General features: G+C 38.0%; 1 protein-coding gene across 1 annotated transcript in view; it reads right to left on the bottom strand.

Annotated features, from left to right (window-relative positions):
- Positions 1–353: 353 nt before the first annotated feature.
- Positions 354–17,121, bottom strand: part of toporsa (topoisomerase I binding, arginine/serine-rich a) — a 51,702-nt gene continuing 34,934 nt past the window's right edge. Inside the window, exon 2 of the mRNA XM_028805162.2 lies at positions 354–6,171. Within this exon, the coding sequence (XP_028660995.1) occupies positions 3,355–6,171 (2,817 nt within the window). The 3' untranslated portion in view covers positions 354–3,354. The remainder of the gene's footprint in view (positions 6,172–17,121) is intronic.

Here is a 17,121-nt window from a genome sequence, read left to right as displayed (position 1 = left end):
TTTTTTTTTTTTTTGAATGTCAAGCTCAAAAGAGCCGTTTATCAAGAGAAGCAAAAGTAGCTAAAAGTAATCAAAAACTAATACAGTTGTGTGTAGCAAAACAGCAACTTCTTTGGCAAAGCTAGCATATTTAAACTTTTTCTTTTAGAAAACTGAGACAGATTTGATTAAACAGGTATTTCATAACAAACCTAATATTAAAGGTTTGTATCTTTAAGCAGCACTTCATATTCAGAAATTAAATTTATTGTTTACTAAACAGAATAAACTGTTCACTTTTATTTGGCATACTACAGTACACACAACTGCAATGAATTTAATTAGAACTGCATACAAAACAATACACAAACAAATCACAAGAATTAAATTTTATTTTTTATAAGAACAGAAGAAAACAATTTACAAATGAATGGCTACTATTATTGAAATGAGCCCCAAAAATACAAACTGTGTATATTCAGAGGGTACAGTGTGTTACTTAGTATCTATACAGTCGTACAACAAGGTACGTACGTTTAAGTTTTAGTCATACAATTGACTCTTGCAGATGGCTGATGAATCAATCTATTTAGGTCTATATAGCATTCAGTTTACCTTACATTATTTGAGTTTACCCAGAGTGACTGGAGATAAATTTATAAACACTCTCATTTAAACAGATAAAATTTAGTATGGCAACATTAACATCAAATCAAATCCCTCCAAAAAGTATTTCACTGCTGTAGTTTACTAAAACTTCTTGATGTATCACAGTCCTGGAAAATGTAATTGATAACATGATTTTATCATCATGTATTTAATTCATTAGAGCTTGTCACCATGAAAACAAAACATATGAAATGTGAACATTTGAATACATTTGTAACACAAATAGGTTTTATATTTAAAGGAATTTATAATAATAATCTTGTATTTGTAATATATGTACTAATGGTTTGAGAAGGAGGTAAGCTGGAGACAGGTTGTTTCAAGTTCCAAAAGTTGTAAAAGCTGAAGATTTCACAAAAGACATTCTTAGCAGAACTCAACAGAGGAAGCACAGTACACATCAACTTAAACAGGTGGTCACTTTCAGGATATTGTCTTTTTAAAGAGGTGGTCCAACAAAAAATTTATATTTTTTCAAATTCTCTGGATATTAAAAACACATTAACTTTTGCAAACTATGACTTAGTTTTAAAATTTTGCTCATATCCTTTACCCTTTATGTTGTACAAAGGTAAAAGCAGGCAATGTAAAATTAACACCAGGCACTTGCATGTTAATTTCTATTTGTATCCTTAAATAACCTCAAACATAATAAAAAGCATGGCACTGTAACAAAGTGGTTGGCACTCTTGCACCACAGCCACCAGGGACTCTGGTTCAAATCTCAGCCAGGTATTGTATTAACACCTACTCAAACCTAGCATTCTTGATGATTTTCTCGGTGTACAGGGGATTATTTTCCCTTATTCCAACAATGGAAGTCTTAGGTTGATCAGCACTTCTAAATTTTCTTAGGACAAGTAAGTGTGGGTGATTATGTACTGTAAGTCTTATAATAGTCGAATCCAGAGTTATCTGCCATACCAAATGAAGGAAAAAAAAAAAACAACACAAAAGTGATGGAAGTGGTTACTTAACACTAGAATTACCAGAGCATACGAAAAAACTCGTAGATCCGTCCCACCTTAAATCACTTCGCACCTCTCTATCAGCGTCTTTTGTCCTGTAAATGTGTCGATAAGCAGCAAGCAGCCTGCTATCACATCCCCCACCGCTGCACAGTTTTCTCAGCTCAAGTCTGTTTACCTGTCAGTTGCTTGGAGTTGTCCTTTATGCACCGTCCAGATCTAAACACTAGAGTGGAGAGTCTATAGCTGAAGGTGGAAGCTCCCGTCGCTGTACTTTGTATATAAGAGCCAGATCGAATATTATTTACTTATTTACCTTTATTTATTTACTTACTTCCTACAGCATAAAGTCACAAGTAGACTGCAGAGCTTCCCATGTACGTATACAAAGTACAGCGATGGCAAAAGTGCGACATGCATTCTTGAACCGATGTAGAACCGTTGTCATGATCCAAGTTCACCTATGTTAAAGCACGTCTTTACGTGAAAGCAGCAATGTCCGATGGAGAGGGGGGGTGTGGGATTGTGAACGCGATTGAGAGAAAAAAACAAAAAACAAAAACAAAGCTAACCTTTACAAGTATCACAAACTTATACCCGCTGTTACAGACGGAAATCAAATGTATGTTTTTATTCTAAAATAGTAAGAATAAGAGCAGCTCACTTCTCAAAACGGACTCGTCTGGGGTCGAACCTGTGAAGTTTTGATTACCAGTCAACAGTTGATACCGTTGTGCCACCAAAGCATCGTAGCAAATACGTGTCAATGTCACACCCTTCTTTTTCTGCAGTTATATTCTTGAATAGAAGTGCACTTGTTCTGTTATATTTGTACCTTTTGTAAAACTGTTTGATATTTGGAATTCAGGCTTCACACATTATACACTTCATGTCTACATTTTGTCAATTATTACTAAAACATGAAAAACTTTTCTGTTTTAATGATGTGTTTACTGTACATAGATTGTTGTAGACATGGAACACACATGAAATGCATGTGTTCCAAATAACGATATAGTATTTATAAAAGGCGTCATTTTGCTTGTCTTCTCACTCTATACAACTCTAAGCAACTGACATGCAGGTAAACAGACTTGAGCCGAGAAAACGGTGTGGCGGTGGGGGATGTGATAGCAGGCTGCTTATCGACACATTTACAGGACAAAAGATGCTGATGGAGAGGTGCGAAGAGATTTAAAGTGGGACAGATCTACGAGTTTTTTTGTAGGCTCTGGTAATTCTAGTGTTAATATTTTAGTTCAACTCAATTTCTAATGCTTCCAGTAGAACTCTACTGGACTAACTGGGATCAGAAAATTGAAAGTACATAATACAAAACTAAAATAGAAAAAAAACTATAAAAACTGTTTTTAAATATAAATACAAAGACCAATCACATTTTAAGTTGGACAACATCAACTTACTTGATATCGTTATAACTGGACGAGAATAAAAGCAGTATAATTATTCAAAATATTGCCCTGAGTATGCATTGCAACGTATCTACCAATCCAAATATTTCTATAAAATGAAAACTTTTTCAAACAAAAGATTTAAAAAAAAAATATTTAATCAATATTATACAGTTCTTATATAATGTACAAATTAAATTCACTGCTAACTTTGTAAGTTTATAAGAAAAAAAATCACAAGCATAAATATCAAAAATTGAGCTGAAAAACTGCAGTGTATGAGACTGTTGTTGAAAATGCTAAGAAATAATAATAAAAAAAAAAACTTAAACAGATGAAGTCATTTGTGAAGCATCAAGTTTGAAATCAAATATGGACTCCTGGGAAGTGCTTAGCGACATTGTCTCTTCAGGAATGTTTTCAAAACAATTAACTTCATCAAATTGATCTGCTGCGATTAAATCATTTCCACTTCTCTGTGTATCTGAAGTAACATAATCCATTGGGCATAGGTTTTGCATTATGTCATTATTATTTATGGAACTGGTGTTGTTAATAGAAACATCATCTATAGGTGCAGAACCCAAACCATTTTCGGAAACGGCACATGCAGGAATTTGTGCACAAGAAAGCTCACAGTCCTCATTTAAGTTATTTATGGGAGGAGATATCTCAACTGTACTATTTTTCCTATTCAGTAACTGATCTTGTGCTGGAGGACTGGCAGATTTTGGAGAATGATCACAATCACTGTCGCTATGAATTGTAATAACAGTAGGAGACAAGTTCTCTCTTACTTTGCTGGATTGTCTCCGGTTTCTCTTTTTATGCAACTTTTTCTTATGACGTCGCCTGCCATCAATTGTAGATTTCTTTTCATAAACAATTACCACACTTGGACTCCGGCTTTTCCTTAAATTCTTGTGTCGGTTCTGATCCCGGCTGCGTAGTGGTGAACCCCGAGATTTTCTTCTTTCTTTTGAGGTACTTTCCAAGTGATGCGTTTTATACTTCCTCTTTCCACTTGGTTTCTCATGTCTGGTTTGACAATGGATGGCAGTAGAACCCTGGGAACTGCTACTTGAAAAGCTCCTAGACCGCCGTCGTCCTCTGTAACTGTTGTCTTGATGGCTTCTACTGCTTGACCGGGACTGGACACTATAGTCTGGAGTTGTATAGTAGTTTGAACAGTAAGACCTACTCTGTATATGTAAAGAATCACTGAGTACTCTCTCTCTACTGTAGCTATTATAGGAATCCCAACTGTATGAATAAGATTTCTCATGTTTATATCGAGAGTATTTATTGTCAATGTCTCTGTTCCTTGGATGAAAATCTCTAGAATTGTACTCTCTGCTTCCAGACCTTGAGTGCCTTCTTCCTCTAGGCAGCAAGTTGCAGCTGGTCAATGATACAGACTGACTTTTTTCACACCAGTTATCTGTACTTCTAGATCTCCTTTTGTGCCTTGTTCTCAATCTATCATTGCTCCTCGACTTTCTTTCTTTAGAACGATGTCTCCTGTTATGTGCTGTATGGTCCCGGTGATGTCTCTTTTTGTTCGAAGACTGGTCATCATCAGTTCGTTTGGAACTTTTATTGTGATGAAAGGAGTGAGATAGCTTGAAAGACTGCTCATCATGTTTTAAATTACTGGTACCTCTGCTTTTGTTACTAGTTTGTTTTTTAGACTTGTTTGTTCTTTGGGAAGGTTCTTCATTGGAAATATGTGAACAAACAGAGGAAGAGGAGCTGTCTCTACTGGGGGAAGTTTTAGGCTGAAGTAGAGGAGCTGTGTCTAAGATACCTTCTTGCATTGATTCCTCAGAATCAGAAGACAGCTGAACTAACTCTGGAGTCCTTTCTGCAATTGGTTTAACATAGCCAACAATAACACAGTCTTCATCCAAGGCAGAAGCATCACACAATTCATTAACTATTGGATCACTCTTGACCGGAGCATTGTCTTGTACTGAGCAAACTGCATCTCCTCCTTCTATTTCATCCTCACTGCTTTGAGATTCAAGTGGAGTCAATGAAGTGGTCTGAACCTGACCTGCAGATGAATATGATGGACCAGGAGTTTCATCATCCCAGGGAGCCTGGCTAAGAGCAACACTAGGCACAGATGCAGGTGATCTTTTTCTCTCATCATCAGAATCTGCTTCATCTGCAGATATAGTTATGACAGATGAATCTGAACTACTTCCTTCTTCATAGGATGGTGCAGGACAGTCATACACAGCGTGCCGATCATACGCCTCCATACTAAATGGGGCACGAGCAAAACTAATAAACTCATGCATAAAATGATCCGTGCGCGTTAATAAAAATGGTCTTAACTCCTCTTGGATGGACTGATCTTCCATATCACATCTAGTTATACATGTCATAATAATGTGCTGTACAATGTTAATCAGAGATCCATGAGCACCATATAGCACAGTTAGCTCACGTCTCAACCAAGGGACCAATCGATGAAGACAAGCCGGATTTCTCCTAAAAAAATCAGCTGAAATGTCTCTGTAGCGGCCACCATCACGTACAGATCGAACACGCATACCATTTCGGTATAGTGCTCGCCTAAAATTGATCATGTTCTGCTCCTGCATAACCCTTGCCGACCTGCCATCAGGCTGAGCTTGCCTTCTAGCTGCAAGCCTAAGCATCATTCGGTGAGCACCTCGATCATTATGGGATTGAGGATTAGAACCAAGACCCTCAAAAAGTAGGCCATTGTCTGGAGGGGATGAAGTAATTCTGCGTGGATTTAACGGTCTGTGCTCCCTAGTCAAAGTGGTTCGGTATCTGAACCTAGGGCCATCAGAATTGTTGAAAGAGCCATTCTCAGAAAGCACAAATTCTTGAAAGTCACCCTTTGCTTTCATACTATGAAAAATTTTATTAAAAGGTTGCTTGCACAAGGGGCATTCCGCTTTGTTTTTTGACCACTCGTGGATACATCGAAAACAGAATCTGTGCTGGCATTGATCTAGATATGCCATATTATTGAACTGGTCAAGACAGATGGGACATTTGGAATCTGGAGAGGCATCTGCTGGTAAAGTTTGTGAAGATTTGTTTGATCCATCCTTAACAGTGTTCCTTCTGCGCATTTTTGTCTTTTTAGTTGATAGCACCATCTTAGGAAGAAAAAAAAAAAGTATACAAGTTATTTCACATATACTTTACAACATAAGTAAAACATCTGACAAACAGGCCATTGAGCACAACAAAGCTCTCCAATCATATCCACTTAATTTCTCCAAAACAACATCAAGATAGTTTTGAAGGTCTCTAAAGTCCTACCACCACGCTACTTGGTAACCTACTCCATGTGTCTATAGTTCCCTGTGTCAATAAAAACTTCCGAACATTTGTGTGAAATTTACTCTTAAAAAGTTTCCAACTATGCTCCTATGTTCTTCTTGAATTCTTTTTAAAGTACACTACATGGAGAAAAGTACTGTGATGCCGGACCATTACAAAAACAGGGAGTATTCAAATACATAGATTTTAATATGGAGTTGGTCCACCCTTTGTAGCTATAACAGCTTCCACTCTTCCTGTTAGGCTTTCCACAACATTTTGGAGTGTTTCTGTGGGAATTTGTGTCCATTCATTTTCTTCCACAACAAACTCATCCAACTATTCCTTTATGGACCTTGTTTTGTACACTGGGGCACAGTCATGCTGAAATAGAAAAAGGCCTTTCCCAAATGGTTTCCACAAAGTTGGAAGCATAGCGTTATCCAAAATGTCTTGGTATGCTGAAGCATTAAGATTTGCCCTTGACTGGAAGTAAGGGGCATAGCCCATACCTTGAAAAACAGCCCCACACCATTATCTTTCTTCCACAAAACATCACAGCCCAATGCAGTCAGGCACATAACTGTCTCCCAGCATCCGCCAAACCCAGACTCATCCATCTGACTGCCAAACAGACAAGTGTGATTTGTCACTCAATAGAACACATTTCTACTGCTCCACAGTCAATTGGCAGTGTGCTTTACACCACCCCACCTGACGTTTGCATTGCACTTGGTGATGTGAGGCTTGCATGCAGCTGCTCAGCCACGGAAACCCATTCCATGAAGTTCCCACCACAAAGTTATTGTGCTTATATTATCTATCTATCTATCTACTAATGTCAGTGGAAGTTTGGAACTCTTCAGCTATGGAATCACCTTACCCCACTCTGTGACTTTATGTGGCCTTCCACTTCGTAACTAAGTTGCTGTTGTTCCTAAATGCTTCCACTTTCCAATAATACCACTTACAGGGATGAAATTTCACAAACTGTCTTATTATAAAGGTGGAATCCTATCACAGTACCATTCTTGAAGTCACTGAGTTCTTCAGAACAACCCCTTTTGTTTCACAAATATCTGTAAATGGAGAATGCATGGCTAGGTGCTTGACTTTATACACCTGTGGCAATGGGTCCAATTGAAACATTTGAATTCAATAATTAACAAGTGTGTCCATATAGTGTATCAGTCTTAACACAGTGCACAAATTTCTTTCAAAATTTTAAAAACTCTGCGGTGGGTTGGCACCCTGCCCAGGATTGTTTCCTGCCTTGTGCCCTGTGTTGGCTGGGATTGGCTCCAGCAGACCCCCGTGACCCTGTGTTTGGATTCAGCGGATTGGAAAATGGATGGATGGAATTTTAAAAACTTCAGCCACATCACCACTTAATCTCTGCTTAAATCAAAAAAGGTTCAAGGCCTTACATCTTTCGCCATAATCTATAACCTGCAGTCTAGGAATTGGTCAAGTCTTCTGTGGACTTTTTCTAGCATCGTTTTGTCTTTTTCATAACTGGAGACCAAAACTGCATACAGTACTCCAGGTGAGACCTCACTAGTTGATTATATAAAGCTTAAGCGTAACCACCTTTGACTTATATTCTATACACATCGTGAAATATAACAAAAACAACAGAAAATTCTATCAATCTTCTTAATGGCTTCTGAACACTGCCTAGAGGTTGACAGTGATGAGTCCACTATGACTCCTAAGGGGTACTTTCAAGTTTCAGATCTGCCATTGTGCATTCAAATCTAACATTGTTACTTCCTATTTGTAATGATTTACCTTTATTTACATTAGGTTTCATCTGCCACAAATCTACCCAAGCTTGTATACTTTCTAAATCCCTCTGTAATTATTCTACATATTCTAGATTATGTGTCAATCTCTCTAGCTTGTAATCATTTGCAAACCAAATTAAGTTGTCGTTTGTATTACTATTGATATCACTTATGTATATTAAAAATAGCATCAGCTTGTACTGCTGCCCTGGGAGAACAACTAAACCCCGGGATAAGCACGATTAGAAAACTGCTAGTGTAAAGCAGTTCAATATATAAAATCTATCGGGCAACGTGACCAACGCTCGTCCTTTTATTGATTTCCCCACCACCAGTCCCAGCTTAGCATTAACAGCAAGCCATATTACAAAATAAAGAAGAAGCAAAAGAATAACACATATTATCTTACATAAAAAAAACCAAACAAATACATAACAATCGAAACCCCCCTTCCTGGTTTAAACGCACGATGTTCATAAATCAGAGAAACCAGTTCGACCAAATGGGATTACTGTCCTTATTGTGCAGGGCAAAGAGAAACCCTACTGGAATACGCCGGCCGTCGAGCTGATAACAACAAAGTTCAATCCTACCGGTCCAAGTATTCCAGCGAAATCAAAGAAAAAAGGTCCGTCTTCAGAGACGCATCTCCCTTGTGTCGCTGAATCTTCAAAAAAAAAAAAAAAAAGAACTTGTCCCAGCAGATATTTTTACTTGCCGCTACCTCGTCTCTTCTCTTTGCTCCACCACAAGATGTCTCCCTTTCTCCCATTCTTTTCCGGTTTTTAAGTTCTCACCACCAACTGCCCTGAGCGAGTTATGACCTCCCCCTTAAAGGTGTATTTACAGCATTCTTCTTCCCTGCAATGCACCCAAAGAGGCAGCAAACTGCCCACCGAATAAAGCACATGTGGCAACCGCTACAAGCTTTGGCAGTGAACACTGAAGGACACCACTCTTAACTAGGGCTGGATGTTTTTTTTTCAATTAGACTGTTTAAATTTGAATTAATGTTTTAAGGTGATGTTTTTTTTCTTTTTTACCAAATGGTACAGTTTTAACAGTCAAGCAAACACTTTAGTTTGGTCACTCAGTCATGTGTGCAGAGGTGAAAACAATAATGCAAAAATATATCAGTGGCACTTCTAACAAATGGGTTAGTTCCAATGATGATTATATGGAACTGGTTTGTATATGAAACATTGGATGTCTAATGCAAATTTATTTCAGCACTTAAACCAGACATAGCATAATGGAACAAGTGCGAGAAATTAAAAGATGGGGGTGGGGGAGAGAGAGAGTCCCCAACTAACAGCTTTGGCATACTTCACCACAAGAAAACTGATAGAAAATGCAGCAACTCACTTCACATGAAAGAGAAAAGTTCTGATAATTATTTATCTAAATAACCAATTGGAATACTCCATTAAGGGTGAATTTTCGCATGTGAATAACAAAACAAAGCTGGCTTTTTCTCTAAAAAACTTTCAAGAGAAAAGCATATTTATAAAACAAATAGAACAACTTTGAGAGTGGCACTACTACCAACACTATCTACACTGCCTGGCCAAAAAAAAAAGTCGCCACCTGGATTTAACCAAGCAAATAGGTACGAGCCTCCAATTGGATAATTACTGCATGGGCGATATCTTTCAGTTGGCAACAAGTTATTTAACCCCAACTGGTGCAATAAGTTGCTTCTCATTTCTTAAACAACCATGTCGAAAGACACATCTCGTGGTCGTGGAAAAGATGTTAGTCTGTTTGAGAAGGGTCAAATCATTGGCATGCATCAAGCAGAGAAAACATCTAAGGAGATACTAAAATTGGGTTAAGAACTGTCCAACGCATTATTAAAAACTGGAAGGATAGTGGGGACCCATCGTCTTCGAGGAAGAAATGTGGCCGGAAAAAAATCCTGAATGATCGTGATCGGCGATCACTTAAACGTTTGGTGAAATCAAATCGAAGAAAAACAAAAGTAGAACTCAGGTCTATGTTTAATAGTGAAAGTAAGAGCATTTCCACACACACAATGCGAATGGAACTCGAGGGATTGGGACTGAACAGCTGTGTAGCCGTAAGAAAGCCACTAATCAGTGAGGCAAACCGGAAAAAAAAAGGCTTCAATTTGCTAGGGAGCATAAAGATTGGACTCTGGAGCAATGGAAGAAGGTCATGCGGTCTGATGAGTCCAGATTTACCCTGTTTCAGAGTGATGGGCGCATCAGGGTAAGAAGAGAGGCAGATGAAGTGATGCACCCATCATGCAAGATCTTGGTGAAAAATTAATGCAACACTGGATGGAACTAAATCTTGTGACATTGCAGAAGCTTATCGAAACAATGCCACAGCGAATGTGTGCCGTAATCAAAGCTAAAGGAGGTCCAACAAAATATTAGTGTGTGTGACCTTTTTTTTTAGGTGGCGACTTTTTTTTTTGGCCAGGCAGTGTATCTAAACAATTTAAATAGACTTCATTATTTCCATAAGTGAGAAGGTAATTGTGCATATAGTGAGTGACATCCAGCAGTCCTAATATTACTGAATTATTTTGTATTGTTCACCTGATTCTAGACACAAGGAGCGAACAGCACTGATTATAAGAGCTGTCACACTGGAAAAAGTATCCAGGCTTAAACAGCACTTTACAAGATTTCTTCCAGCAACAGTGACAATGGCAGATTTTTTGTCTACACTCGTTTTAAACAGACCTGAGGAAGGAAATATTCCTTTTAATGAATGCAGAGGGAAATATTAAAATAATGCCAACACAAAGCGGAAGCACAAAGATATGCATGTCAGTCTGCTGCACGTCAGTGTGCTGCCCACACCCTAAATGTAGTGGTAGCAGATTGAGCCAAAAGCTCAGGAATTGCCATTGCCTTCTTTGAATAACTGCAAAAGCGTTATACTTTACCTTTGCAGCTGAAATGAACCTTTCTTTATGAAACATGTAATTATAACTACATTATCATGCTTGTCGGGGTGCCACAACAAAACTTTTCCTAGGGCCCCAAAATGGTTAGGGCCAGACCTGCCTATAGTTATACTTAAGGGAAGAACTATATGATTTCACATACTATGATCTTACATACATATCACATATGTTACACAGCTAAGTCCTGCAAAGTATATCTCTCAAAGCAGCCAACTGCATAAACTGCCACGTTGAACTGCTTACAATATGTGTTGCACTGGTGCCTCTTTTTCAATTGTCTGTTGCTGCACACAACAGAGTCAGGTTTGTATTTTTTGTCCTTATATGTTGCAGGAAAGTGGCCCTCAGTCAGCCTGTCTGGCACTGTTCTTTGTGATGGCCTTCCTTGCTTTGCCAAAGGCACTGCAACATACTCTGCCAGCAAGCTGTCAACCACCTTCTTGAGGAAATCTGCTGCAGTCAAAGTGCTGTCACTGTTTGCCTGCTTGAACAATATATAGCCATTTGTAACTGCAATCTCATGCATGCGATGGCACACAGTGTGGTACCACTTGGTAGACTTATGGCCGTAAGCGTATGACCCCAACATCTGATCCAGTCTATCAACTCCAGCCATTTTACAGTTATACTCCTCAAGTGCAACTGGCTTGTCCAGCTTCCTACCTTCTGACAAATAACTTTCTCACATATATTGTTAGTGTTTACTGTAGAGAGACAAGTCACCCGTTTGACATTGTGCCATATCACTGCCACTAGGGGTGGGCGGTATGACCAAAATTCTATATCACGGTATTTTTCTAAATTATCCTGGTTTCACGGTATTCAACGGTATTTTTTTCCCCATGTATGAGTGGATGTTAACCACATTTTCCACTGCAATTACTGGCTAAGAATAACCTATTCCACTGTCAAGAGTATTGTACATTGTACAAAAAAACATTTTAATGTGCACACAAGTATTAATACAGGTTTGCATTGCCCCATAAAGTGATAGGTTTCAAGGGGGTGGCACTAATGGAGAAGGTATCACATTGCATGACAGATGCAGTCAAAATATAGAACCTTTTTATTGAATAAATTTTGCAAAAACTTAAACTATAATTTTGACAACATATTTTCAACCATACAAAGAGGCATTTAGACTTAGTAAAATATCCATAAGTGCTTGTCAAAAGTTGTATTGCACTGAATATGTCTTAGAAAAGGAATAAATAGTAAATATTTTTTGTAAACCAACTACACTTTCTGTTAATGTTAACAATCTCTGTCCACTGACACAAAGTGACTTTTTAAACAACTTCACCATCATTAAACTGCATAATATTTAAACTAATAAATAACAATAAAATAATTAATAGTATTATTACTGATAGTTGCACTATTACTTCAAGACTTTAAGCCCAGGTGCATTACATAGTATTCACCAAATTAAAATAAAATAAAACAAGTGCAACTTGGTGATGACATCTTTACCAACTGAACCATCATTTAGGCAAACTACATTAATATGGACCTTGCTTCAAGCTAAGCTACTGTATATACATAAATAATAAACCTGCAACTTGCATTTATAATGCTATTTGTGGTACAGCTCTACGGAATCGTATTAGGGCCACGGTGAAGAAAAAAACAATACAGACACAGGGAAGAAAAAAATAAACTATATGTCGAGAATAAATCGACATTTCAACTTTATTCTCATAGTTTACTTCATAATTAAAGTAGAATGTCGTAAACCAAACGTCTTCCTAAAATTAATGTTTAATTTACTAGATTTTGTCAAACCCCGTCATAAATTAATGTAGCACATTAAATGCTTTGTGTTGCGTTCCCCGACCCAGTTTTTAATCACTACGCTTCTTAAACTGACTTCCTCCGCACTAAGAGGAGACAGCGATCACCATACAGAATCCATTCACTTCATGATATTCCTGCTTTCTGAAAATTTAGAATGCTAAGATAAATACTTGATATAATTTTCATGATGAAATGCATTAAAGCAGGTATTAAACATGCACGGTAGTGCTGCTCCCTCGCAGTAAGGGGTCCCCAGGTGTATGTTCAGTGTAGAGAACTTTATGGCAGGTGTGAAGAGGCTCCAAAAAACTGGATGTATGAATGGGTATCGCACAGGTTTAACTTAAATATTGTGTGAATGTTGGGTTTGTGATCTGGTGGTCGGAGTCGAACACAGAATTCAATGCATGTTCTTCTGAGCGGGCTTTCTTTATTGCATGCGTGCTGTCTTTATCTGACGTACCAAAACCCCAGTTCCTATCCTTCCTTTTTCTTTCTCCACATAACCAATCACCACACGATAAACATCTTTGTGAAATTAAAACTAGTTGTAAACTTAGCCCACGGAGTGTTTAGAACTTTAAAAATATCTTCGTTATACATGTTTAATTATGCCATCCATTCAGGGTTGCGCCCATCCCTGGACGAGTCGCCAGTACATCGCTGGGTGAATACGAGCAAAACATACACTAGCAGGGTCAATATAGCATAACAAAACCCCACATCCTACATGACTTTGAAAGGAAACTGAAGCACGCCGAGTAAACCCACCAGAAAAACATGCAAATGCAAGGCAGGGTACATCCGAGACACCCTTGCTGTGAGGCAGCAATGCAACCTCCACGCTGCCGTGCCCCCACATGATTAATGCATGCTTTAATGCATTTCACCATGAAAATTATATCAAGTATTTATCTTAGCATTCTAAATGTTCAGAGAGCAGGAATATCATAAAGTGAATGTATTCTGTGTGGTGATCGCTGCCGGCGCCTCCTCTTAGTGCAAGAGGAAGTCAGTTTAAGAAGCTTGGGGAACACTTAACACAAAGCATTTAATGTGCTATATAACTTATGACGGGGTTTGAGAAAATCTAGTAAATTAAATATTCATTTTATGATGAAGTTTAGTTTACGATGTTCTACTTTAATGACAAATTTCGAGAATAAAGTCAACATGTCGACTTTAATCTTGACATAACGGCAAGAATAAAATAGAAATGTCGAGAATAAAGTCAACATGTCGACTTTATTCTCGTCATAAGCGTCGAGATTAAACTGGAAATGTCGAGAATAAAGTCAACATGTCATCACACTATTATACAGTACCCATGTAAATTACACTGTATTGAAAACAAATAAAACAAGTACAACTTGGCTTGCAGTATTATCCAGTAGTATAGAAACAGTATTTACACATTTGAACATAATGGTCCACATCCGACCTTTTAAAACCAAAGTATCTCCAGGAAACGGACGTGATTCCTTTTTTTCGGCAAAAGTTCTTCTGTGTCATTATGTTCAACTTTATCGTCAGCTTCAGTTTTGGAATGTTCTCTGTCCATTTTCACTGCACAATACCTACACTACCACTACCTATTTAGTGGAGTAGCAGTGAAAAAGAGCCCCTGTGCAACAAATGTGTTTAGCGGTGTAGCAGTGAAAAAGGTCCCCACTTGAACAGTTTCCCACTGCGCCACGTTCCGAATGTCTTTTAGGCAATTTAAACCGGTGTTGCGGTATAAGAAAAATCCATATCATAAAAAAAATAAACGGTTTTCGGTATGACCCTACCCGGTATACCGCCCAGCACTAACTGCCACTAAGTTTTCCGCCCGCATGAAAACCAGATTGTCACCTCTTTTCATCTTCAGCCTGTCTGGCTTCAACTGTGAAGGCATGTGTCTCCTCTTCAACCTCACTGTGCCACAAGCTCCAATTCCCCTGCTCTATAGCTCCATGAACAATTCTGGTGATGTATAAAAATTGTCCATGTACACAACGACCCGAATATTCATAGCCCTGAAGCAGCACCAGCACAACCTGACTTGTCAAGGGACAGTTCTCTTTTTGAAAGGAATACTTTCCTGTATACAGTAATCCCTCGCTACTTCGCGGTTCACTTTTCGCAGATTCACAACTTCGCGGATTTTATATGTAAGCATATCTAAATATATAATGCGGATTTTTCGCTGCTTCGCGGGTTTCTGTGGACAATGGGTCTTTATACTTCTGGTATTTGCTTCCTCAGTTGGTTTGCCCAGTTGATTTCATACAAGAGATGCTATTGGCGGATGGCTGAGAAGCTACCCAATCAGAGCACGCAGTTAAGTTCCTGTGTGCTGCTGATTGGCTCAGCGACGGAGTGTTGCATTAACCAGGAAGTCTCATCTCACTCATGCAGCATTAACGTGCTCTTGCTACTGCATTCAGGGGATTATCACCTTCATCGTCATCATTTTTACTGCGCAGCATATTCATCACCATCATCACGTCATATATAGCTACGTGTACTTCGCTATACAGTAAGTGTAAACTTTTATCTACCGATTTCATATTGCTTAGCAGTTGTCCCTGTTATTAATAGAGTAAAGGGTGGGTTGTAAACAATACAGGGAGGGTTTAAAAACGTCCAAATACGCGTTAAATAATTAAATAAATATGGTGTCCCTACTTCGCGGAAATTCAGTTATCGCGGTCAGCCTTGGAACCTATCTCCCACGATAAATGAGGGATTACTGTATGTAAATTACTTTCAGGCAGAAACCAGTGTTTGCTTCTGCCAGTACAAAATCTTTTATGCCATACTTTGTGGGCTTGTCTGGCATATACTGGTGGAAAAAAAGGCATCCCTTGTATTTTATAATAGATTCATCCACAGACAAATCACGGTCAGGCTGATAAAATTATTTATATGTTGGTTCCACAATGTCAAGCAGGGGCTGAACTTTATACATAATAATAATAATACATTTTATTTATATAGCGCCTTTCCCATGCTCAAGGCACTTACAGAATATAATAAAGAACGGCAGCGTATACAGTATATAGCATTGTACAAACCAGATAAATAAATAAAGAAGATTAAGACAGTGAATTCTGAAAAAAAAAACAGCCAACATAATTGATGGTCTAGCACACACACACACACAGGTTACATTAGCATCTTGACAGAGAAGTAAACTGAGAGAAGGGTAACAAAGTCAAATAGAGCTAAAAACCTTCCTGAACAGATGAGTTTTGAGTTGTTTTTTAAAAGAATTCATGGAGTCAGCTGACCTGATTAACTTTGGTACAATTCGAGGCAGCTGTATCCACACACTATACGTACAATAAAAGAAATAAAATAAGCGTAAGAAAGTTTAGAATTAAGGCGAATTTTACATGGAGTTATAGCCTGGCTCACCCCTTGGGATTTGCTTCTGGTTATCACAGAAGTGAATAAAACTTTGCAGGAGCATGAACCTATAACGCAATATAACTTGTCCAAAGCCACCAGGGGACAAAGCACGTTTGGACCAATGCTCCCTGAAGTTATATCACCAATCTAGTCCCATCACTATTTGTAATGCCACAAAGCCAGGCTGCGAATGAAAAGTTCACCGGCAGCATTTGCTCAGGAATATGCTGTCCTACTCACGGCTTTGGAAATAGGAGTGTCATTGTGCCAAATCAGCAATATGTTAAAATAAACTCTGGTCATGGATCTGCGCACAACGAACCAACATCGGCTAATACTGCACTGCTTAACTCAAGATCTCTTAATGGCAAAGCACTGGTGCTATCAGAATTCATTACAGACTCAAACCTTGACTTGGTATGCTTAACAGAAACTTGGCAAAAACCAAATGATTTCACATGTGTCATAGAGGTGACCCCGCACGGATACATTCACTTCACGGAGCCTTGAAGCTCAAGACAAGACGGAGGAGTCGCAGTAATTGCTAAATAGAAGTTAAACATCAAAAGAATCCCCATTGAGGGTCCATTGTCTTTCGAGTGTCTGGCTCTTAAGCTAGTAACAAAATCTGGTCCTATCTCACTTATTGTTGTCTATCATCCCCCGAAATACAATATATCTTTTTTATCTGATCTGACTGAATATACACATACACACACATTATATATATATATATATATTATATATATATTATATATATATATATATTATATATATATATATATATATATATATATATATATATATATATATATAATATATATATAATATATATATATATATATATATATATATATAAATAT

This window comes from Erpetoichthys calabaricus, chromosome 7, assembly GCF_900747795.2.
Source record: "Erpetoichthys calabaricus chromosome 7, fErpCal1.3, whole genome shotgun sequence".
Lineage (NCBI taxonomy): Eukaryota > Metazoa > Chordata > Cladistia > Polypteriformes > Polypteridae > Erpetoichthys > Erpetoichthys calabaricus.
This window is presented reverse-complemented; position numbering and strand designations above follow the sequence as displayed.